Source organism: Pan troglodytes, chromosome 5 (assembly GCF_028858775.2).
Source record: "Pan troglodytes isolate AG18354 chromosome 5, NHGRI_mPanTro3-v2.0_pri, whole genome shotgun sequence".
Taxonomy (NCBI): Eukaryota; Metazoa; Chordata; class Mammalia; order Primates; family Hominidae; genus Pan; species Pan troglodytes.
This window is the reverse complement of record NC_072403.2, coordinates 13,987,742-14,012,391: the sequence shown is the minus strand read 5'-3', so window position 1 is coordinate 14,012,391 and position 24,650 is coordinate 13,987,742. Positions and strand designations below refer to the sequence as shown.

The following is a 24,650-nucleotide window of genomic DNA, read 5'->3' as shown; positions in this document are numbered from 1 at the left end:
TTTTTCAATTGAGACATCACTAATTATTCAAGCAGTCAAATTAAAACTTAAGAATTATCCTTGGCTATTTCCTTTCTTACAGGTTCCACATTCAGTGACCCCATCTTTTAGACGTTACCTAGATGTTTACCTCATAAATGTCGATTCTTTCTGACAGGTTTGCCTGCTTTATCAACCAAGTCAAATCCAGTTTTCACCCTGCTGCCAGAGGAATCTAACATTATTTCACTTTTTAAAACCTTTGATACTATTTCTGTCCACAGGATAAAGTCCAAGCATTGTTCTGTGACCTGGCTTCTGCTTTTCTAGCATAACCATCTGCTACCCTACCTTACATACTATGTTCCAGCGACAGTGATGCATGAACATGCCATCTTGTTTCATATTACTATAGTTTTGTACATGTATAATTGGTTTATTGTGCTTTAAGCAGTAACTTCTCAAACTGCTGTTGGGATGGTAAATGGTGTTGCACAAACAATTTTGTGATTCTATGTAAGTTTCAGTTTTTTGCAAATGATACCAATCAGGATGTGCAAACATGCCAAAAGGAGAGAACCTTTTAATAAACCCAGTTGAGGGTTTATTAAAGATAGAGGCCCAGAGCTGTTGCATTAGATAAGCATTTCTGGGTGCAAAAGATGCTGCGACTCAAAAACTGCGTAATACTTCCCAGGATCTGTGCGTTTTAGAATATTGTCTGGGACCTAGGAATTAACTAGGTACATAGCCAAGTTAATTATACATGTTAAGTAACATGTGTAATTGGTTCAGTTAACATGTTAATTAGCGTGTGTAATTGGTTTAGTTAACATCTTAACGTGTATAATTGGTTCATTGTTCGTTAAGCAGTAAGTTCCCACAATCTGATTATACCACATCGTCATCATTTAAAAAAAATTTTTAAGTCTTTTTTATCTTTTTGATATTTTATTTATTTGTCATCATTATTTATTATTCTTATTAGGAATAAGAATAACATGGGAGACACAGAAAATTATCCAGAGACTATTCCTTTACCGTGCTGTGTAAATTCCTTAGTAGGAAGAAAGTGGAGGCCAGGCGAGGTGGCTCAAGTTATCCCAGCACTTTGGGAGGCTGAGGTGGGCAGATCACTTGAGGTCAGGAGTTTGAGACCAGCCTGGCCAACATGGCAAAACTCCATCTCTACTAAAAAAAATACAAAAATTAGCCGGGCATGGTGGCATGTGCCTGTAGTCCCAGCTACTCGGGAAGCTGAGGCAGGAGAATCTCTTGAACCCAGGAGGTGGAGGTTGCAGTGAGCCGAGAACGCGCCATTGCACTCCAGCCCTGGCGATGGAGCAAGACTCTGTCTCAAAAAAATAAAAAAAGAAGAAAGTGGAAATTTCTATACAAACTTGCTATAAGATTTTTACAGTGTGTTGTATAAATATGTTTTTAAAATTGTATTGAGTTTTACATGTATAGAGTGTGGATTTAGTTCTTAAATGTGGGAGTTATATTTTCTTCCTTTTACTTCACTTCAGCAACCACATTATCAGCAAATCTACCTCTAAAACATATCTTAAATCTTTCTACTTATCTTTCTTGCCACTACCCCTATCCCAACCCAGCTCACCGTCAGCCCTCACCTGGCCACCTGCAGTAGGCCCCTACCTGGTCTCCTTGATTTCAGTCTTATCTCTGTGAAATAACCTTTCTCACACAGTAGCCAAATGGTCTGCAAATCCTGTTGTACCACACCCTTGCTTAGCCTCCTCCTACTTTGGCTTTTCTTTACGTGGAAAGTGCACTCCAGCTCCTTGGCTCTACTTAAAAATCCTAGATGATCTCTGACCTCTACTTGTCTTTCAGACTTTATTGTACACAACTCTTCCCTCCTTGTGTTTCAGCCACAATTCTTCCTTTCTTTTTCTTTAACACATCACGATTGTTACAGCATCAGCAATTCCATCTTCCTAAGATGCTGCTACTTCTCATTTTTCGCATGGCTCATTATTTTTGGTTTAGATTGCGGTTAAGTATCACCTCCAGCCCTTTAATCCAAAGCAGTAACCAGTACACTCTATCATGTCACCCTAATTTACTTCTCTATATGGCACTGTATTCATTTTCTAAGTCTATGTAATAAATTACCACAAATTTAACAGGTCAGAACAGCTTATAGTAACAGCTGGTTATATAAAGTCAAACAAAATGTGTTGAGCACTTATTTTATGTGAGGCATAATATCAGGAAGTAATGATATGCCAGTGAATAAGAGAGACGTAGTCCCACCCTTCGTTCTTACGGTGCTTTGAAGAATGGTCTTTATTATTGAAGAATGGTCTCTGAAGGGCTCAAGAACATTTTATCAGCTAAGTTTGAGTTGCTTTTCTTGAAAAGTACTTGATCCAGTCTTTTCACACAGTGACCAACACAAGACCAATTGGTCTTCCCTCCCCATTTGGCCTTCCTGAGGGTTTAGTGTAGCACACAACTTCAGGCTCAAATGCCTTTTCTGTCTGTTATAACTCTCCTCTCAAATTAGAAGGAAAAAGCTCAACATGTTTCAGAGGCTTTAGGTTTGAATATACATCTGCATTATTTGTACTTCTTTTCTATCATGGCCGAAACAATGATATCAGATAATTAATAAATGTGGTCTTTGGTTAGATAGAGTGGCAAAGCAGAGCTGCTGGTACCTCCTGGAAGTTTCATCTTTTCTGTATCATTTGAATGTAGGTTACTTTAAGAAAAACTGGCTAGCACTTAAAACTAAAGTTGTTTATATGTTTAAAAAACTTAAGGTATATGGTAACTATTACCTTTTTCTTTATAAAATTTTATTTGTAAAAGAAGGGAGTAAGTACCACATGGTGGCAGCATTACTTAAATTATTGAAGTCCTCGCAGGCTATTTTAAGCTCTCTATTTGTTTTCATTAGTATTTAAGGACAGTTGACTGTCTGTCTCCTGACTTTATACAAACTCTTTTTCCCTTGATTCCAATGAACATTATGGACAGAGATTCATGAGGATCTCACCTTTCAGGTGGAATCCTTCCAGTGAGTATTAATGTAATAGTATCAGTGGGTAAAGGCATTGTCCTCTGTGCCACTGTCTTTCTAGCCTTGGAGGAACTGTTACGGCCTTTCTCATGTGGAGCAGAGCAGAGACTGATGGTGGTCAACAAGTATTTAGACGTGCTTATAGAGTATATAGTCCTGTATAAGTTCCTTATTTAGTTTTTAGCAAACTTTATTCATGCAATGCTTTATGGAACAGTTATTGAATACCTATGTATATCAGTAAGGAATGTGTTTAGTTAATAGTGACAGATATCTGAAAAATAGTGGATTTAACAAGTGATTAATTTTCTATCACAATATGCAGAGTTTAGAGTTAGCTTAGGGCTGGAATGGTGGCCCTATGACGTCAGCTTTTTCTTCCAGTTTTACCTTCTATCCCCCTAGGATGTTGCCTTTGTCCATATGCTTACAAGGTGGCATTTTTTTTGTTTTGTTTTGAGACAGGGTCACGCTCTGTAACCCAACCTGGAGTGCAGTGGCACGATCATGGCTTACTGCAGCCTCAACCTGCTGGGTTCAAGCAGTCTTCTTACTTCAGCCTCCCAAGTAGCTGGGACCACAGTAATCCGTCCTCTGAATGGAGCTGCATAGCTCCCTTCTCTGTTCTTACTTGTGTTTGTCTTTGAACTAAGAGACCATTCTCTTGTACATGTAAATTAGTCTCTGCCATAAGGAATGAAATAGTTTCCACTACTCTCTCTTGATTCTTCCAGATTACAATGCCATGGCCGGCTATTTTTTTTTTTTTTTCATAGAGACGGTCTCACTGTGTTGCCCATGCTGGACTGGAACTCCTGGGCTCAATTGATCCTCCTACCCCAGTCTCCAAAAGTACTGGGATTATAAGCATGAGCCACCATGCTCGGCCTACAAGGTGGCTTTTGGACCTCCAGCCATTACATGTGCATTTCATGTAGCAAAAAGGAAGGCAGTTAGGAAATAGCTAGCAGTCTCTGTTATAGGCATGTTACCACTCTAAATAAAATTTAGATGTTGATAGCAAGAGAGAAGGGAATGGAGGCAGAGGTACCAGTCATACAAGACATGTACAAATAAATAGGAAACAATTCCTACCTCCGTGAAGTTTACCATCTAGGGAGAAGAAAGGCGTGTAAACAAAGGGTCATCATGGTGTAATTGTTATAATAAGCATGGAAGACTTGAGAGCTCAGAAGAGGAAACAACTCGAGAAACAACTTCTAAGAGAGCTCAGGGAAATTTTCATAGAATGGGTGATGTTTGGACTGAAAGAAAAATAAGTGTTAGGAAAAATGAAGCAAATGTTGGTTAAAATTAGAGGCAAAAAGAAAAGTATTTAATAGTGCAATAATTATAAGAGTTGAGTGGGATTGTTTTAATTAATTCTAATGTGGGTTAAATTGATCAAGAGAAAATTCCTCCAAAGGCAGCACAGGAATTTCACTTGATCTCCTGATTCCTTGTTTTTGGTTAGATTACTAGAGACACTGTCAGGTTAAAACATCATTTTATCAGAGTGTCTGTTCCATATAACACATGATAAGTATGTGTAGACACCGTATGGTTTTAAATCTTGTGACTGAAAGAAAAATTTAAATTATGTCAGTCTCTCATTTTCTCTCTAATGCTATCAGATTACATCAGAAACCAAGCTTTATGAGTGCTGAGCTTTGCTCTGAGAATTTTCATGCCAGAAACAATATACATATATAAATAAACAAATGTTAGTATATTCTTCCTTGTGTGATAAGTGCGAACAGTTACCCCTCAGTTAAAAATATCAGCATAAAAACAAACGCACACCAGATGGTGAGTTTAAGGGAAGAGACTTTCTAACGTCTTTTTTGTATAATAGTGTCATGGGTTTTTTGGGGTTTTTTTGTCTTTTCTTTTTTTTGAGACGGAGTTTCACTCTTGTTGCCCAGGCTGGAGTACAATGGTGCGATCTCGACTCACTGTAACCTCCCCCTCCCAGATTCAAGCGATTCTCCTGCCTCAGCCTCCCAAGTAGCTGGGATTACAGGCATATACCACCACGTCCAGCTAATTTTGTATTTTTTTAGTAGAGAACAGGGTTTCACCATATTGGCCAGGCTGGTCTTGAACTCCTGACCTCAGGTGATCCAACTGCCTCGGCCTCCCAAAGTGCTGGGATTACAGGTGTGAGCCACCACGCCAGGCCTTTTTTTGTCTTTTAAATTGATTATTAATGGGTTGTTAGAGAGATATGGCTACTAATTCACTTACTGTGTGTAACTACCCGTTTGCCTGCTACAATAAATAACCCTTTAAATAAGTAGTTCTCTTAGTAGGTCACGGACTCCTTTAAGAATTTTTTTCCCCAGAAAAATGCATAGAGAACATGTCTTCAATTTGACTACAATTTCAGGAGCACCCTGGAACCCCAAAGCCCATTTATAGGCCCCAGAATAATAACCTGTCCCCTGAATGGAGCTGCATAGCTCCACTCTCTGTTCTTAGTTGTGTTTGTCTTTGAACTGAGAGACCATTTTCTTGTACATGTAAATGACTCTGTGCCATAAGCATTGAAATAGTTTGCACTACTCTCTCGATTCTTCCAGATTACAATGCCATCTGGAGAAGGTGGCAGTGGCGGGGGCATAGTTTTATGTTTTGTTTTTTTCCCCCTTGAATATGTCTAAAAACAGAGCAATTAGCACAGCAAACCCAATCTACATCTGTAATAAAACCAGGCAACAGGGTACCCATGATACCAATGGCCAAGTCACCAACAGCTAAAAGGCTTCTGTGGTATCAGAACTGCCAGAGGGAGTGGAAAGAATGCAGAGGGACTTGCGAGAGCCTTGAGTGCTAGACAACCTCAAAATTCCCACCAGATAGATCTGGGAAGCCTGATGGGTGTTTTAGTCTGTTGCGTGATGCTATAACAGAATACCTGAAACTGAGTAATTTATAATGAGGAGAAATGTATTTGGCTCACAGTTCTGGAGGCTGGGAAGTTATCAAAGGGCTTCGTCTGGTGAGTGCCTTCTGACTGTCATCCTATGGTGGGAGGCAGAAGGTAAGAAAAGTTAAGAGAGAAAGAGAAGGGGGCTGAACTTGTCTACTTATAAAGGAAACCGTTCTTTTGATGGTGGCCTTAATCCATTCATGAGGGCACAGCCCTCATGAACTAATCACCTCTCGTTAGGCCCAGACCCCACTTCCCAACACTGTGGCATTGGGCATTATATTTCCAGCACAGTTTTGGGGGATACATTCAAACTATAGCAGTGGGCCATTTGGAGAACAGCAGCAGAAACTGGGAGGGGACTTCACAGGTTCCAACTTAGGAGTAGGTGCTAGGGGGCTGTAGGAAAGCCTAATGGTGCTGAAGCAGTCAGGGGCTTTGGAACTCCCAAACCAAAACACCCTTTCACGATAATGTTTTACACTGTAGAAAAATTGTAGGAAACTGAATACTTTGTGAAACAAAAAAGGGAGTTATACAACTCTAAAGTTAAAAAGGCTATTCTCACCACCCCTCCCTTCTAAAAATAGTGGAAAACTAATTTCACTTAAAGTCGAGCAAGAGTCAAATCCCACACAATTGATTAGAGGATAAAGAACAGAATAATATTCCTCAAGGAAATAAGAAAGATTTGACCACACAAAAAATAGAACTATAACCTAGTATTTTATTGTATATATTTTTTGAGACAGAGTCTTACTCTTCTCGCGGGCTGGAATGCAGTGGTACAATCTCGGCTCACTACAACCTCCACCTTCTGGGTTCCAGTGATTCTCCTGCTTCAGCCTCCCAAGTAGCCGGATTTGCAGGCACACGCCACCACACCTGGCTGATTTTTGTATTTTTTAATAGAGACAGGGTTTCACCACGTTGGCCAGGCTGGTCTCAAAAACTCATGACCTCAGGTGATCCACCCGCCTCGGCTTCCCAAAGTGCTGGGATTACAGGCGTGAGCCACCATGCCCAGCCTAACCTAGTATTTTAACATGAGCTCTGGGAGCATAAGAAAATTGTAGAAGCAAGGAAAGAACAATATAACTCATAAAAGGAAAAACTCAGAAATGATCAGGTAAAATAATTAGCAAAAATAAAAAAGGTGAAAGAATTCAGGAGAAAGAAATTTAAAAATATTTCATAAATGAAAACTAAACTAAAAGGAACATGAGTGAATAAACAACTGAAGAGTCCTTAAGTGAAGTTGAAAATTGAAATGAAAAATTGAAATATGTATGATAATGAGCCACTAGAAAAAAGACCAAAGCAATGTAATAGAGCAAATATAAATACAAAAACTAGAAGTCAAAAAAACTTTCTTGAAGTAAAATACTAAAATTATATTGAAGGGCACACTACTACATTCAGGGAAAATTAACCCAGAACAGACAACGCTAAGATAGTTACCAATAAATCTCTTAGACTTTATAGAAAAAAAGTCCTTTGGGCATCCAGACAAAATGGCTAAGTCCTTTATAAGGGCAAGAAAACGCAGTTGTTAACAGATATATCTGTCTCATGCCAGAAGGCAATGGAATAACAGCAGGGGTTTTATATCCAGCCAAATTGACCCCCAGGTACAGGAACCACACACTATTAGGTCATGCAAGGACTCTGGGATGATTGTTCCAATGAGCCTTTCCTAAGGAATCTGTTACACAACAGAATGAATTTCAGCCAACCAAAATGATTAGAGAGACTTCTACCTAACAACAGTGGGTAAGCATTCAATATATATTTACTTACAGAATGAAGACTAAACCATAGTTAAAGGCAGACAGTGTAATATCCAGTGGCTGTGTGTTCTGACGGTGAAGATGTAGTGTAACTATCAGAAAATAGAAGGAGATGGTGAGCGTATGTGAAAAGTAGGATTTCCTTATTGATTGCCTTGTAAATATTCACTGGAAGTAAAAGGATGCTGTTTCAAATTGGATCCTGAAAAGGAGGGAAAAGCTGGGAAAAGAGAAGATTATCACCTAATACTAATATTGCTAATAAGTAGGAAACCAATCAACAGTCACCAAAAAAGTGAAGGTGTTATATACAAAGTTGTCATATAAAGTATAGGTTGGGTGTCCCTAATCAAAAATTCCAAAATCCAAAATGTCCCAATAAGCATTTTCTTTGAGCATCATGTTAGCATTCAAAAAGTTTCAGATTTAGGAGCATTTCAGATTTTGGATTTTCGAGTTAAGGATCCTTGATCTGTGTTAGTATAAACATAACCGTGAGAACAAGAACACCAACTTTTCTAAATAACTGAAAGATACACCAAAAAGAGAGAACGAAGACCACACAGAGAAAGATTTTATATATATATATATATATTATGTATGTGTGTGTGAATTTGACTCATGAAATAAGAAAAGTCTATATCACGTTTCTGTTTAAGAAAGGGAATTTAAAAGTATGTACAATATATTGGTATATTTCAGAAATATTGTGGGTTTGGTTACAGGCCTCTGCAATGATGTGAATATTGCAATAAAGCAAGTTAAACAAATTTCTTGGGTACCCAATTAATAGAAAAGTATGTTTACACTATCCTGTAGTCTATTAAGTTTGCAGTAGCATTATGTCTAAAAAGCAATATACATACCTTAATTTAAAATACTTTCTTGCTAAGGCTGCTAATAATCTCAGCCTTCAGCAAGTCATAATCTTTTTGCTAATGGAGAATCTTGTTTCGATGTTAATGGCTGCTGACTGATCAGGGTGGTGGTTGCAGAAGGTTGGGGTGGGTGTGGCAGTTTCTTAAAATAAGACAACAATGAAGTTTCCCACATCAATCGACTCTTCCTTCTACAAAGATTTCTCTGTAGCATAAAATGCTGCTTGGTAGTGTTTTACCCACAGTCGAAGTTTTTTCGAAATTTCATTCTTCTCAAACCCTGCTGCTGCTGCTTTATTAACTAAGTCTGTATAATATTCTAAACCTTTTATTGTCATCTCAGTCGTGTTCACAGCATTTTCAACATGTCTTTCTAAGTGTAATCATTTCTAGCTTTTGATTAAAGTGGGAGTTGTGCGACTCTTCCTTTACTTGAACACGTAGAGGCCATTGTAGGGTTGTTAATTGGCCTAATTTCACCAGGAGTAGATGCCATCTCAAGAAACTGCATTCTTTGCTCATCCATAAGAAGCAGCTCCTCATCTGTTCAAGTATTATTATGAGATGCAGCAATTCAGTCACATCTTCAGGCTCCACTTCTTTTTTTTTTTTTTTTTTTTTTTTTGAGACAGAGTCTCACTCTGTTGCCCGGGCTGGAGTGGTGCAGTGGTGCAATCTTGGCTCACTGCAAGCTCCGCCTCCTGGGCTCACGCCATTCTCCTCCCTCAGCCTCCCGAGTAGCTGGGACTACAGGCACCCGCCACTGTGCCCGGCTAATTTTTTTGTGTTTTTTTAGTAGAGACGGGGTTTCACCATGTTAGCCAGGATGATCTCGATCTCCTGACCTCGTGATCTGCCAGCCTGAGCCTCCCAAAGTGCTGGGATTACAGGTGTGAGCCACCGCACCTGGCCTTCAGGCTCCACTTCTAATTCTAGTTGTTTTGCTTTTTCCACCCCATCTATAACGGCTTCCTCAGCTGAAGTCTAGAACTGCTCAAAGTCACCCATGAAGGTTGGAATCAACTTCTTCCAAACTCCTGTTAATGTTGATACTTTGACCTCTTCCCATGAATCGTTAATGTTCTTAATGGCATCTAGAATGGTGAATCCTTTCCAGAAGGTCTTCAATTTACTTTGCCCAGATCCATCAGTGAAATCGCTGTCTGTGGCAGCTATTAAGAAATTTATTTCTTAAATAATAAGTCTTGAAAGTTGAAATGATTTCTTAATCCATGGGCTGTAGAATGAATGTTGTACGACGGGCGCGGTGGCTCATGCCTGTAATCCCAGCACTTTGGGAGGCTGAGGCGGGTGGATCACAAGGTCAGGAGATCGAGACCATCCTGGCTAACACGGTGAAACCCCGTCCCTACTAAAAATACAAAAAAATTAGCCAGGCGTGGTGGCGGGCGCCTGTAATCCCAGCTACTTGGGAGGCTGAGGCAGGAGAATGGCGTGAACCTGGGAGGTGGAGCTTGCAGTGAGCCGAGATTGCGCCACTGCACTCCAGCCTGGGTGGCAAGACTCCAGCTCAAAAAAAAAAAAAAAAGCATGGATGTTCTATCAGCAGACATAATAGCAACACGCATCTTCTTGTCTATCTCCATCAGGTAACCAGGTGTATTGTCATTGAGCAGTGATATTTTAAGAGGAGTCTTTTTTTCTGAGCAGTAGGTCTCAACAGTGGGCTTCAGTAAACCATACTGTAAACAGATGTGCTGTCATCCAGGCTTTGTTGTTCCTTTTATAAAGCACAGGCAGAGTAGATTTAGCATAGTTCTTTATGACCCTAGGATTTTTGGAATGGTATGTGAGCACTGGCTTCAACTTCAGGTCACCAGCTGCATTAACCCCTAACAAGAGAGTTAGCTTGTCCTTTGAAGCTCTGAAGCCAGGCATGACTTCTCTCTAGCTATGAAAGTCCTAGATGGCGTTTTCTGCTAATAGCAGGCAGTTTCATATACATCGAAAGTCTGTTGTTCAGTGTAGCTACTTCAGCAATGATCGTAGCTAGATCTTGCAGTCTACTTTAGCATTTGTTGCTTCACCTTGCACTTGTATGTTATGGAGATGGTGTCTTTCCTTAAATCTCATGAACCAACCTCTGCTGGCTTGGCTTCAAACCTTCCTTCTGCAGCTTCCTCACCTCTCTCAACCTTCATAGGATTGAAGAGAGTTAGGGCCTTCCTCTCAATTAGGCTTTGGCTTAAGAGAATGTTGTGGCTGGTTTCATCTTCTGTCCAGACCACTCAAACTTTCTCTCTATCAGCAATAAGGCTGTTTCACTTTCTTATCATTCGTGTGTTCACTAGAATAACTTTTTTTTTTTTTTTTTGAGATGGAGTCTCACTCTGTCACCAGGCTGGAGTTCAGTGGCGCAGTCTCGGCTCACTGCAGCCTCCACCTCCCGGGTTCAAGCGATTCTGCTGCCTCAGCCTCCTGAGTAGCTGGGACTACAGGCGTGCACCACCCTGCTCAGCTGATTTTTGTATTTTTAGTAGAGACAGAGTTTCACCATGTTGGCCAAGATGATCTTGATCTCTTGACCTTGTGATCTGCCCACCTCGGCCTCCCAATGGAATAATATTTTTAATTTCCTTCAAGAATCTTCCTTTTCCACTGGGCACAGTTGCTCATGCCTGTAATCCCAGCACTTTGGGAGGCCAAGGCGGGCAGATCACCTGAAGTCAGGAGTTCAAGACCAGCCTGGCCAACATGGCGAAACCCCATCTCTACTAAAAATACAAAAATATTAGCCAGGCATGGTGGCACTCGGCTGTAGTCCCAGCTACTTGGAAGGCCGAGGCATGAGAATTGCTTGAACCTGGGCGGCAGAGGTTGCGGTGAGCCGAGATCACACCGCCGCACTCCATCCTGGGTGACAGAGTGAGACTCTGTCTCAATAAAAAAAAAAAAAAAAGTTTCTTTTCCATTCTCATCTTGGCTAAATATCTGGTGCAAAAGGCCTCATATTCATCCTGCCTTGGCTTTCAACATGCGTTCTTCACTAAGTGTAATCATTTCTAGTTTTGGATTAAAGTCAGAGATTTATGACTCTTTATTTACTTGAACACTTAGAGGCCATGTGGGGTTATTAATTGGCCTAATTTCAGTGTGTCACAGGGAATATGGAGGCCCAAGGAGAGGGAAAGAGATGGGGGAATGGCCAGTCAGTGAGCAATGAGAACAGACCCAACATTCATAGATTAAGTTCATGGTCTTATGCGATTGTGGTTTGTGGCGCCCCAAAACTATGACAACAGTAACATCAAAGATCACTGATCACCCTAACAGGTGTAATAATAATGAAAACTTGTGAAATTTTATGAGAATTACCCAAATGTGACAAAGGGACACAAGGTGACAAGGTGAGCTCATGCCGATGGAAATATGGCGCCAATAGACTTGCTTGAAACAGCGTTGCCACAAACCTTCAATTTGTAAAAAACATAGTATCTGCAAAGCATAGTAAAGTGAGGTATGCTTGCGTACACTTAGAAGTATATACATCCGCCGGACACAGTGGCTCACACCTGTAATCCCAGCACTTTGGGAGGCTGAGGTGGGTGGATCGCTTGAGCTCAGGAGCTTGAGACCATCCCTGGGCAACATGATGAAACCCCGTCTCTACAAAGAATACAAAAATTGGTCGGGCATAGTGGCTTGTGCCTGTTCTCTTAGCTACTTGGGGGCTGAGGCGGGAGGATCGCTTGAGCCCAGGAAGCGGAGGTTGCAATGAGCCAGAATCACACCACTCTACTCCAGCCTGGGCAACAGAGTGAGACCCTATCTCAAAAAAAAAAAAAGTATATACATAATTAAATACACATTGACATGTATGCATTTATATATGCATGTGTGTACTTAAAACAGTGGTTGGATAAGTTGTTAATAATTACCTAAAGGGAAAGCTATGGAGGAGATAGGGTGCAAAGGATAGGAGTAGAAGCTACACTTCTTTGAATGTATTTTGTTTTACAGATGTAGTTTTGGAGCCATATAAATGTTTTACATAATTTAAATTTTAAATGTAAAGAGCAATTCCTAAAAATCAAGTAAAATTTACAGAAAAAAGCCTGTGTTTTTGGATGGTGACATTGCTACTCAGAGAGAAATTGTTCCACGTTCTTTCTTTCCTTTCTTTCTTTTTTTTTTTGAGACAAAGTCTTGCTCTTGTCCCCCAGGGTGGAGTGCAATGGCGCGATCTCGGCTCACTGCAGTCTCCGTCTCCCAAGTTCAAGCGATTCTCCTGCCTCAGCCTCCTAAGTAGTTGGGATTACAGGTGCCTGCCACCACGCCTAGCTAATGCTTGTATTTTTAGTAGAGATTGGGTTTCACCATGTTGGCCAGGCTGGTCTCGAACTCCTGACCTCATGTGATCTGCCCATCTCGGCCTCCCAAAGTGCTGGGATTATAGGCATGAGCCACTGTACCTGGCCTCTTTCTTTCCCCCCTCCCTTCCCCTCCCTTCCTCTCCCCTCCCCTTCTCTTCTTTCTTTCCTTTCTTTTCTTTCTTTTGAGGCGGAGTCTCTTTCGCCTAGGCTGGAGTGAAGTGGTGTGATCTCGACTCACTGCAGCCTCTGCCACCCTGGGTTCAAGCGATTCCCCTGCCTCAGCCTCCTGAGTAGCTGGTATTACAGGTGTACACCACCATGCCCAGCTAATTTTTGTATTTTTAGTAGAGATGGGGTTTCACCATGTTGGCCAGGTTGGTCTTGAACTCCTGACCTCAGGTGATCCGCCCACCTCAGCCTCCCAAAGTGCTGGGATTACAGGCGTGAGCCACCGTGCCCAGCCAACTCTTCCACATAATTTCAAGGCACAATGATTTGACTTTACATCCTAGTGAAATATACCTTCGAAACAAAAAGTTAAAAAATATATATTAAATTTCTTATTTTAGTAATCATTTTGTTGATGCTAGTATTGGTATTATGACTTGACTGAATCAGCGATAAAACAAACAATTATGTTGGTGTTTTGATAACTGGAAAGAAACAGATAAGACAGAAGAGAGTAATTAGAAATTCTATGGTCTTTAAGTTTGACTATCAATATGAACTCAAGATTTATCTATTTTTTTAAAAAATACATATTTCCTAGCCTTCTCCACTGAAAAGTTAGAAACAATGACCAACCCAATAAAAGTGAGCAGCCTTAGTGCTCAGTCTCCGAATTCCATTTCTACATCCCAGTGGGAGTTAGACACCTGCTCATTCCAAGTCCAGAGCAGGAGATGGAGAGGATGAACCTGGAGCATCAGATCATGCCAGAAAGCAAATGAGCTACTACAAAATACTAGAGTTTTGTCTGAAGCATTCCAGAGCCAGCTTGAATAGGCTCCCACTGGACAAAGCTGGGATAATCTGAGTACCAATTATCTGGTGCAAAAGGCCTTGCGTTTGTCCTGTGAGAAATACTGCAATGGATTGAAAAACTTCAAATACTCTAAATCTATGAGTCATAGGGATATGTACAAACAAACAAAAAACTTTTCTAATCACCTTTAGTGGATACTAGGGAGCCAACTCATTATTTTTGAAACTGGTAAATACGGGAGAAAGAATCAAGTGTTCTGTCTTGCCTTTTGTATGTGAACATTCCTCAGAGTAACCAAATTGTTGATGGGGGCAGTTTCTCCTCATAGAGTATTTCTGCTAGTAAACAAAGACAAAGTGCTACCAAGATGCTGTTGAGAGTATACAACCCATGTCTGAAAAATTCTTGCAAACAAAAAACAGAATCCTGAATTTGATCAGGGCTTTAGTTCTAACGACTAATTTACAGGAAAGAGAACAGACAAAGGAGTATGTTAAATTACACCATGGGGATTCATTCAGCAAACAACAGACTGTGGGAAACTGTGCAGAACAAATGACTCACTTTTTTCCAACAAATTGCAAGGGAAAAAAGTGAAAGGGGAAATCTATTGGTTAAAAAGGACTTAAGAAACATATTAATCAATTGCAGTATATAAAACTCGTTTAGGTTGTGGTTCAAACAAACTGGGGGATAAAAAACATTTATAGGACATTTGAGGGAATGTGAACACTACTTTGATATTAAAAAATTGTTGGCGAGGCGTGGTCAACAAATGTCTTTTATAGAGAGATGGGACAACCCTGTCTCTATAAAAAATACAAAAATCAACCAAGTGTCATAATGTGAGCCTGTAGCCCCAGCTACTTGGAAGGCTGAGGTAGGAGGATTGCTTGGGCCAGGGAGGCAGAGGTTGCAGTGAGCCAAGATTGTGCCACTGCACTCCAACCTAGAAAACAGAGCCAGACCTTGTCTCAAAAAAAAAATTACTGTTGACTGTGTGTGTGTGTGTGTGTGTGTGTGTGTGTGAGAGAGAGAGAGAGAGAGAGAGGTGGTCTTATTGTTTGTTTAAGGCAAGTCTCTTGTTTTAAAGATATTAATATATGTTGAGATCAAGCATGGTGGCTCATGCGTGTAATTCCAGGACTTCAGGGGTCCAGGGTGGGAGGATTGCTTGAGCCCAGGAGTTTGAGGCCAGCCTGGACAACAAAGTGAGAGCCTGTCTCTACAAAAAATTTTTAAAAAAGAAAAATGAGCCAGGTGTGGTGGTGTGCACCTGTCCTCCCAGCTATTGGGAGGCTGAGACAGGAGGATTGCTTGAGCCCAGGAGTTCAAGGCTGCAGTGAGCCATGATCACACCACTGCACTCCAGCAGTAGTGTGATCTCAGTGACAGAACAAGACCCTGTCTCTACAACAACAAACAAAAAAAAAGATACAGGTTGAAATATTTAACAGTTGAAATGATATACTTTCTAGGATTTGCTTCAAAATAATCTAGAGGGGATGAGGTATGGAACATTGTGGAGGGGAAAAAAATCAGTCATGAGAATTGTTGAAGCTTGGAGTATATGAGAGTTTGTTATATTATTCTCTCACAACTTTTGTATAAGTTGTTAATATTTTATTATGGGACAATTAGAAAAAGTAAGAAACTGGCCTTATAAAAATGGCTCAAAAAAAAAATAAAAAACCTCAGTAACATATCTAGTCTATTATTTTTTCATAGTCAAGTTTACCACTCTTTTTTTAAGTAACTTCTTATTTTAACTTTAGATTTGTAGAAAAATTGCAAAGAGAGTACAGATAATTCCCATGTACCCCTGTATTAGTCCATTTTCATGCTGCTGATAAAGGCATACCCAAGATTGGGAAGAAAAAGAGGTGTAATTGGACTTAAACAGTTCCACATGGCTGGGGAGGACTCAGAATCATGGTGGCTGGCGAAAGGCACTTCTTACATGGTGGCAGCAAGTGAAAATGAGAAAGAAGCAAAAGCAGAAACCCCTGATAAGCCCATCAGATCTCATGAGACTTATTCACTGTCATGAGAATAGTACGGGAAAGACTGGCCCCATGATTCAATTACCTCCCCCTGGGTTCTTCCCACAACATGTGGGAGTTCTGGGAGATACAATTCAAGTTGAGATTTGGGTGGGGACAGAGCCAAACCATATAATTCCACCTTTGGCCCCTCCAAATCTCACGTCCTCACATTTCAAAACCAATCATGCCTTCCCAGCAGTCCCCCAAAGTCTTAACTCATTTCAGCATTAATCCCAAAAGTCCACAGTCCAAAGTCTCCTCTGAGACAAGGCAAGTCCCTTTCACCTGTAAGCCTGCAAAATCAAAAGCGAGATAGTTACTTCCTAGATACAATGGGGGTACAGGTATTGGGTAAATACAGCCGTTCCAAATGAGAGAAATTTGCCAAAACAAAGGGATTACAGTGCCCATGCAAGTCCGAAATCCAGTGGGGCAATCAAATTTTAAAACTCCAAAATGATCCCCTTTGACTCCAGGTCTCACATTCAGGCCACACTGATGCGAGAGGTGGATTCCTATGGTCTTGGGAGGCTCCAGCCCTGTGGCTTTGCAGGGTACAGCCTCCCTCCTAGCTTCTTTCATAGGCTGGCATTGAGTGTCTGCGGCTTTTCCAGGTGCATGGTGCAAGCTGTCGGTGGATCTACCATTCTGGGGTCTGGAGGACGGTGGTCCTCTTCTCACAACTCTGCTAGGCAGTGCCTCAGTAGGGACTCTGTGTGGGGGCTCCGACCCCACATTTCCTTTCTGCACTGCCCTAGCAGAGGTTCTCCATGAGGGCCCCACCCCTGCAGCAAACTTTTGCCTGGACACCCAGGCATTTCCTTACATCTTCTGAAATCTAGGCAGAGGTTCCCAAACCTCCATTCTTGACTTATGTGCACCACAGGCTCAACATCACTTGGAAGCTGCCAAAGCCTGGGGCTTCCACCCTCTGAATTCACAGCCCAAGCTGTATGTCGGCCCCTTTCAGCCACTGCTGGAGTGGCTGGGACATGGGGCACCAAGTCCCTAGGCTGCACACAGCATGGAGGCCATGGACCTAGCCCACAAACCACTTTTTACCCCTAGGCCTCTGGGCCTGTGATGGGAGGGACAGCCATGAAGACCTCTGACATGCTCTGGAGACATTTTCCCCATTGTCTTGGGGATTGACATTTGGCTCCTTGTTACTTATGCAAATTTCTGCAGCCGGCTTGGATTTCTCCTCAGAAAACGAAATTTTCTTTTCTTTTGCATTGTCAGGCTACAGATTTTCCAAACTTTTATGCTCCGCTTACCTTATAAAACTGAATGCCTTTCACAGCACCCAAGTCACCTCTTGAATGCTTTGCTCCTTAGAAATTTCTTCCACCAGATACTCTCAATGATCTCTCTCAAGTTCAAAGTTCCACAGATCTCTAGCGCAAGGAAAAAATGCCACCAGTCTCTTTGCTAAAGCATAACAAGAGTCACCTTTGCTCCAGTTCCCAACAAGTTCCTCATGTCCATCTGAGACCACCTCAGCCTGGACCTTATTGTTCATATCACCATCAGCATTTTTGTCAAAGCCATTCAGCAAGTCTCTAGGAAGTTCCAAACTTTCTTACATTTTCCTGTCTTCTTCTGAGCCCTCCAAACTGTTCCAACCTTTGCCTGTTACTCATTTCCAAAGTTGCTTCCACATTTTCTGCTATCTTTTCAGCCACGCCCCACTCTACTGGTACCAATTTACTGTATTAGTCTGTTTTCACTCTACTGATAAAGACATACCCAAGACTGGAAAGAAAAAGAGGTTTAATTGGACTTACAGTTCCACATGGGTGGGGAGGCCTCAGAATCATGGTGGGAGGCGAAAGACACTTCTTTTTTTTTTTTTTTTTTTTGAGACAGAGTCTCGCTCTGTCGCCCGGGCTGGAGAGCAGTGGCACAATCTTGGCTCACTGTAACCCCCACCTCCCAGGTTCAAGCGATTCTCCTGCCTCAGCCTCCTGAGTAGCTAGGATTACAGGCATGCACCACCACGCCTGGCTAATTTTTTTGTATCTTTAGTAGAGATGGGGTTTCACCGTGTTGGCCAGGCTTGTCTCAAACTCCTAACCTCATGATCCGCCCACCTCAGCTTCCCAAAGTGCTGGGATTACAGGCGTGAGCCATCGCACCTGGCCTGAAAGGCACTTCTTACATGGTGGTAGCAAGAGAAAATGAGGAAGAAGCAAAAGTGGAAACCCCTGATAAGCCCATCAGACTTATTCACTATCAGGAGAATAGTATGGGAAAGACCGGCCCCCATGATTCAATTACCTCCCCCTAGGTCCCTCCCACAACATGTGGGAATTCTGGGAGATACAATTCAAGTTGAGACTTGGGTGGGGACACAGCCAAACCATATCAACACCTCACCCAATTTCTTTCATTATTTAATTTCTTACATTACCATGCTGCATTTGTAAAAGCTAAGAAACCAACACTGATACATTACTGTTAATGAAACACCAGACTTTATTTGAATTTTACCAGTTTTTCTATTACAGTCCCCTTTCTGTTCCAGAATCTCATCTGGGGTACCACATTGCATTGAATGATCATGCCACCTTAGTCTTTGGTCTGTGACAGTTCCTCCGCCTTTCCTTATTTTTTATGACCTTTGCATAAGTCTTGAGTACTGGCTAGGTATCCAATCTGGGTTTGTCTGTTGTTTTTCTCATGACTAGACTGGAGTTATGGGTATTGGGAAAGACTACCACAGAGATGAAGTACCCTTATCACATTACATCAGTGGGTGCATGCTATCAACACGATACCACTGATAATATGAACCTTCTTGGCTTGGTTGAGGTATTATTGCATTGGCTAGTTTTCTCTAGTATCATGTTGCTAGTTTTCTCTACTATAATGTTAATATTTTTCCCTTTCCCTGTTCTATTCTTTGGAAGCAAGTTACTAAGTATAACTCACCCTCATTTTGGGCAGGGAGGGTGGTTTTGCTCTATTTTCTGGAATGGAGATGTTTTCGGGGTTCCTAAAACCACCTGCAAGTTCAGTGATTCACTAGAAGAACTCACAGGAGTCAGTATATGGCCATACTTGTGGCAAGCTCTTTTATGGCAAAAGAATACAAAGCAGTGTCAGCAAAGGGAAAAGGTGCTTGGGAAGCAGTCTGGAGGAACCCAGGTAGAAGCTTCCAAGAGTCCTCCCCCAGTGGAGTCACACAGAATGCACTGAATTCCCCTTGTGACAAGTTGTGACAACACATGTAAAGTGTAATCTTACAGGGAAGCTTGCCTGAGCCTAGGAGTCCAGGGGTTTTATTGGGGGCTGGTCAAGGAGGCATCCTCTGCCTAGCACATACAGCATTTTCAGACTTCCAGAAGGAAAGAGGTATTCAACATTAATCACATTGTTTGTGTAAACCAGGGGTGTCCAGTCTTTTTGCTTCCCTGGTCTACAATGGAAGAAGAAGAATTGTCTTGGGCCACACATAAAATACACTAACAGTAACAATAGCTGATGAGCTAAAAAAGAAAAAAAAATCACAAAAAAATCTCATAATGTTTTAAGGAAGTTTTATAATTTGTGTTGGCCTGCATTCAAAGCCGTCTTGGGCTGCTTGCAGCCCGTCTGCCGTGGGTTGGACAAGCTTGGTGTAAACCATTTAGGCACAGTGAACCACTTTTATAATTTATGGAAGGGTTTTATATCAACGTAGGAAACTGTTTACTAGTCAAGTTTCCAGCCCCCAGCCAGGGCCAACCTTATGAGGAGGCCTTTCTAATGATAATAGCCTCAGGCCTTCAGTGTTCTTTTCTATATAGGGAAGTATCTACATATTACTTTTACTACCCATTTTTATTTTGAGAAAAGAAAAGGAGTCAGATAAAAAATATAGCACATAATAACAGAAGCTATATGATAGTTAAGTTAGAATGACAAAATGAAATTTAAGATCAGATTGGAGTGTTTAATTTCCTTCTAATAAAATATGTGGCAATCTGGACCATTTTTCTGGTTCTTTTAGTATTTCTCTTGCCAATTTTTTAACATTGCTATAAAAATATTGCTCATATTGCAACTTTTGGAGCATTTCATAATTTTAAAAATGCCTCTGGGTTATGAGGCATTTATTGCCAAATAATTAGAAGAAAGCTGCATAAATTTTCAGTAATAAGTCATAACCTAACAACCAAAACCTGGGTGGATATCTTAGAAAGTAATTACTAAGATTTAGGCCAGGTGCGGTGGCTCACGCCTGTAATCCCAGCACTTTGGGAGGCCAAGGCGGGTGGATCACGAGGTCAGGAGATAGAGACCATCCTGGCTAACACGGTGAAACCCCGTCTCTATTAAATATATACAAAATTAGCCGGGGGTAGTGGCGGGTGCCTGTATTCCCAGCTACTCGGCAGGCTGAGGCAGGAGAATGGCGTGAACCCAGCGGGCGGAGCTTGCAGTGAGCAGAGATAGCGCCACCGCACTCCAGTCTGGGCGACAGGGCGAGACTCCATCTCAAAAAAAAAAAAAAAAAAAAAAAAAAAGAAAGAAAGTAATTACTAAGATTTAAGACACAATATGGCCGGGCGCAGTGGCTCACGATTATAATCCCAGCGCTTTGGGAGGCCGAGGTGGGCGGATCACAAGGTCAGGAGATCGAGACCATCCTAGCTAACACAGTGGAACCCCATCTCTACTAAAAACACAAAAAATTAGCTGGATGTGATGGCGGGAGCCTGTAGTCCCAGCTACTTGGGAGGCTGAGGCAGGAGACTCACTTGAACCCAGGAGGCGGAGGTTGCAGTGAGCCGAGATCACACCACCGCACTCCAGTCTGGGCGACAGAGCGAGACTCCATTTCAAAAAAAAAAAAAAAAAAAAAGGAAAAGACACCATATTTATTAGTCATCTACTTTCTTTTAATAGGAAAAACGTGGTCTTCGAGAAATGCGAGTTCTTGAAAATTTGAAGAACATGATCCATGAAACAAATGAACATACTCTTCCCAAATGTAGAGACACAATGCGGGACAGCCTCAGCCAGGTTCTCCAGAGATGTGAGTCAGCAATTTTTTTTAATTGCTTTTCATTTCAAATGAATGCTACACCAAAATGTATTTTCTTGGGTATTATGGGGGGAGGTGGAGAGAGAGAGGGAAGCTCAGTTACAGAGAAAGTGGTTTTCTAGTGATTAATGTGTGTTGCCATTAATCTCCAAACAGCATTAATCTCCAAAGTGAGATGTGTGCATCTGTGGTACACGAGGCAATCTGTTTAGTATGTGAGAAAGTCAAAACATTTTTCACCTATTTTTACAAATTTTTTTTTTTTTTTTTTTTTTTTTTGGAGGCACAGTCTCACTCTGTCTCCCAGGCTGGAGTGCAGTGGTGCGATCTCAGCTCACTACAACCTCGGCCTCCCAGATTCAAGTGGTTCTTGTGCCTCAGCCTCCTGAGTAGCTGGGACTACAGGTGCGTCTCACCACGCCTGGCTAATTTTTGTATTTTTAGTAGAGATGGGGTTTCACCATGTTGGCCAAGGTGGTCTTGATCTCTTGACTCGTGATCCACCTGCCTCGGCCTCCCAAGTGCTGGATTACAGGCGTGAGCCACTGTGCCCAGCCAGGAATCTCGGTTCTTGACTACAATCTGTGTTCCTATTCTTGGCTGCTACTTTTCAAAGTTTGTAGTATGCAATTATAATTCTTTACTGTTTAGTAAATGGTGAAGTTTTTTTCCTTTTAAAAAACTATTTATTTTGAGAGGCATTTAAAGGACTAAGTTTGTGTGATTTTGCTTCACTCTGCCATCTTTACCTAGAAATCTTTAAGAACACACTGTAATTAAAAATACAAACGAATTTATATAGCACTTTACTAGTTAGAATTTTCACCTGTATTTTTTCATTTTTTTAATCATAACCCAGTAAGATAAATGTTTATCATCTTCCCCACCTTATAGTTGAGAAAACCGAAATTTATAATGGTTGAACACTCTAGATTCTCCAATAATAATTGGAGGAACTACCATCCAAGCCTAGCTCTTCTGCCTCCAGAGCTCAAGTTCCACTTCAGGATGTTACTTCTGTATATCTTTGAAAAGGTAGTAAGAAAAGTCTGCCTTTATTCCTGGATTATCACTTTTTCTTGGATTGCCTCCTACAACACAGGCTCCTCCTTCTCAGTCTACTTTGTTAGTTCCCACTTACCTTCACGACTTTTCACCTTGTGGTGCTCGGAGGCTTGGTTCCACAACTGCTTTCTTGTTTAAACTCGCTTGGTGAGCTTATACAGAATCACGCCTTTCAATATCATCTGTATACCAATTAATAATTAAATTCCACATTTGTGGTTTTAGCCTGGTCCCATACCCCTGTCTTCCCAACTAAAATTTGAGTACTGTAAGCTGAGGACTTTTGTTGTTGTTGTTCACTGTGGTGTCTCAGGCACCTAGAACAATGCCTGCTACTTTATAGCCACTCACTAGTTATTTGTTCATTGAAATGAATGAGTGAGCATTCGGCCAAAATCTGTTCCTAATGCCAAGCTGAAATTATTTTCTTTTTTTTTTAAAGCTAATACTACATTGACTTAGCTTTTTAAAAATAACTTTACTTTTGTATTATTGTATAATGTACATATTTTGGGGGTACTTATGGTAATTTAATGCTTTCATATAATTTGGAAAGACCAAATTAGTGTAATTCACATATTCATCACCTTAAATATTTGTCCTTTCTTTTTGTTAAAAACATTCAAATTATTCTCTTCTAGCTATTTTGAATTATATAATAGATTATTGTAAGCTATAGTCACCCTACTGATATATCAAATACTAGGTCTTATTTCTTCCATCAGACCATATATTTATATCCATTAATCAACCTTTCCTCATGCCCTCCTCCTCACTATACTTCCTGGCCTCTGGTAACTACCAGTCTACTCTCTATATTCATGAGATCCATTCCTTTAGCTCTCACATATGAGTGAGAGCATGCAATATTTGTCTTTCTGTGCTTGGCTTATTTCACTTAAACATAATAACATCTAGTTCTGTCCATGTGGCTGCAGATGACGGGATTTCATTCATTTTTATGGCTGAATAATATTCCATTGTGTATATATACCACATTTCCTTACCCATTCATGGGAATTTAGGTTGGTTCCATATTTTGGCTAGTACTTCAATAAACACATAAGTGCAGATGTCTCTCTCCTTTTCTTTTAGATATATACCCAGTATTGTGGAATTGCTGAATCATATGGTAGTTCTATTTTTAGTTTTTTGAGGAACCTCCAAACTGTTCTCCATAGTGGTTGTACTAATTTATATTCTGACCAGTAGTATACGAGAGTTCCCTTTTCTCCACATCCTCGCCAGTATCCATTATTCTTCATCTTTTTAATAAAAGCCATTTTAGCTGGGTGTGGTGGCCCACGCCTGTAATCCTAGCACTTTGGGAGGCCGAGGCGGGCGGATCATGAGGTCAGGAGATCAAGACCATCCTGGCTAACACAGTGAAACTCTGTCTCTACTAAAAATACAAAAAAGTAGCCAGGCGTGGTGGCGGGCGCCTGTAGTCCCAGCTACTCAGGAGGCTGAGGCAGGAGAATGGCGTGAACCCGGGAGACAGAGCTTGCAGTGAGCCAAGATAGCGCCACTGCACTCCAGCCTGGGCAACAGAGTGAGACTCCGTCAATAAATAAATAAATAAATAAATAATTAAAAGCCATTTTAACTAGAGATGCTATTTCATTGTGGTCTGATTTGCATTTCTCTGATAATTAGTGATCTTGGGCATTTTTTTCATATTCCTGTTGGCCATTTTATGTCTTTTGAGAAATGTCTCTTTTGAAATAGATCTTTGCCTATTTTAAAAATTGGATTCTTTGGGATTTTTGCTATATTGTTGTTTGAGCTCCTTATATATTCTGGTTATTAATCTGTTGTCAGATGAATAGTTTGCTAATACTTTCTCCTCCTGTGGGTTGTCTCTTCAACTTGCTGATTATTCTCTTTGCTTCACGGAAGTGTTTTAGCTTGATGTAACCCCATTTGTCTGTTTTTGCTTTAGTTGCCTTACTTTTGAGGTCTTACAGAAAAAAGTCTTTGCCCAGACCAGTGTCCTGGAGTGTTTCCCCCTAGGCTTTCTTCTAGTAATTTCACAGTTTCAGGTCTTAGATTTAAGTCTTTAATCCATTTTTATTTGATTTTTGTGGATGGTGAGAGACAGAGGTTTAGTTTCATTCTTCTTCATATGGATATCCAGTTTTCCCAGTCATACTGATATCCAGTTTTCCCAGCACTGGTTATTGAAGAGCCTGTCCTTTCCCCATTGTATGTTCTTGGTGCCTTTGTTGAAAATGAGCTGGCTATAAATGTGTGAGTTTATATCTGGGTTATTGATTCTGTGCCATGCATGGCCTGTGTGTTTTTATGCTGGTATCATTGCTGATTTGGTTACTATAGCTTTGTATTAATAATATGCTTTGTAATCAGGTAGTGTGATGCCTCCAGCTTTGTTCTTTTTGCTCAAAATTGCTTTGGCTATTCAGGGTCTTTCGTGATTCTGTATAAATTTTAGAATTTATTTTTCCTGTTTCTATGAAAAATGTCGTTGGTATTTTGATAGGGATTGCATTGAGCCTGTAAATTGCTTTGGGTATTATTGTCACTTTAATGGCATTCTT

The 24,650-nt window shown here is 40.9% G+C and overlaps 1 protein-coding gene across 2 annotated transcripts in view; it reads left to right on the top strand.

Annotated features, from left to right (window-relative positions):
- Nucleotides 1-24,650, top strand: part of BLOC1S5 (biogenesis of lysosomal organelles complex 1 subunit 5) — a 50,558-nt gene that overhangs the window by 2,263 nt on the left and 23,645 nt on the right. Inside the window, exon 3 of one of the 2 annotated variants that reach the window (XM_001166060.7) lies at nt 20,889-21,018. The exons of the other annotated variant lie outside the window; for it this stretch is intronic. Within the exon in view, the coding sequence (XP_001166060.1) occupies nt 20,889-21,018 (130 nt within the window). The remainder of the gene's footprint in view (nt 1-20,888; nt 21,019-24,650) is intronic. 2 annotated transcript variants of the gene reach the window in all.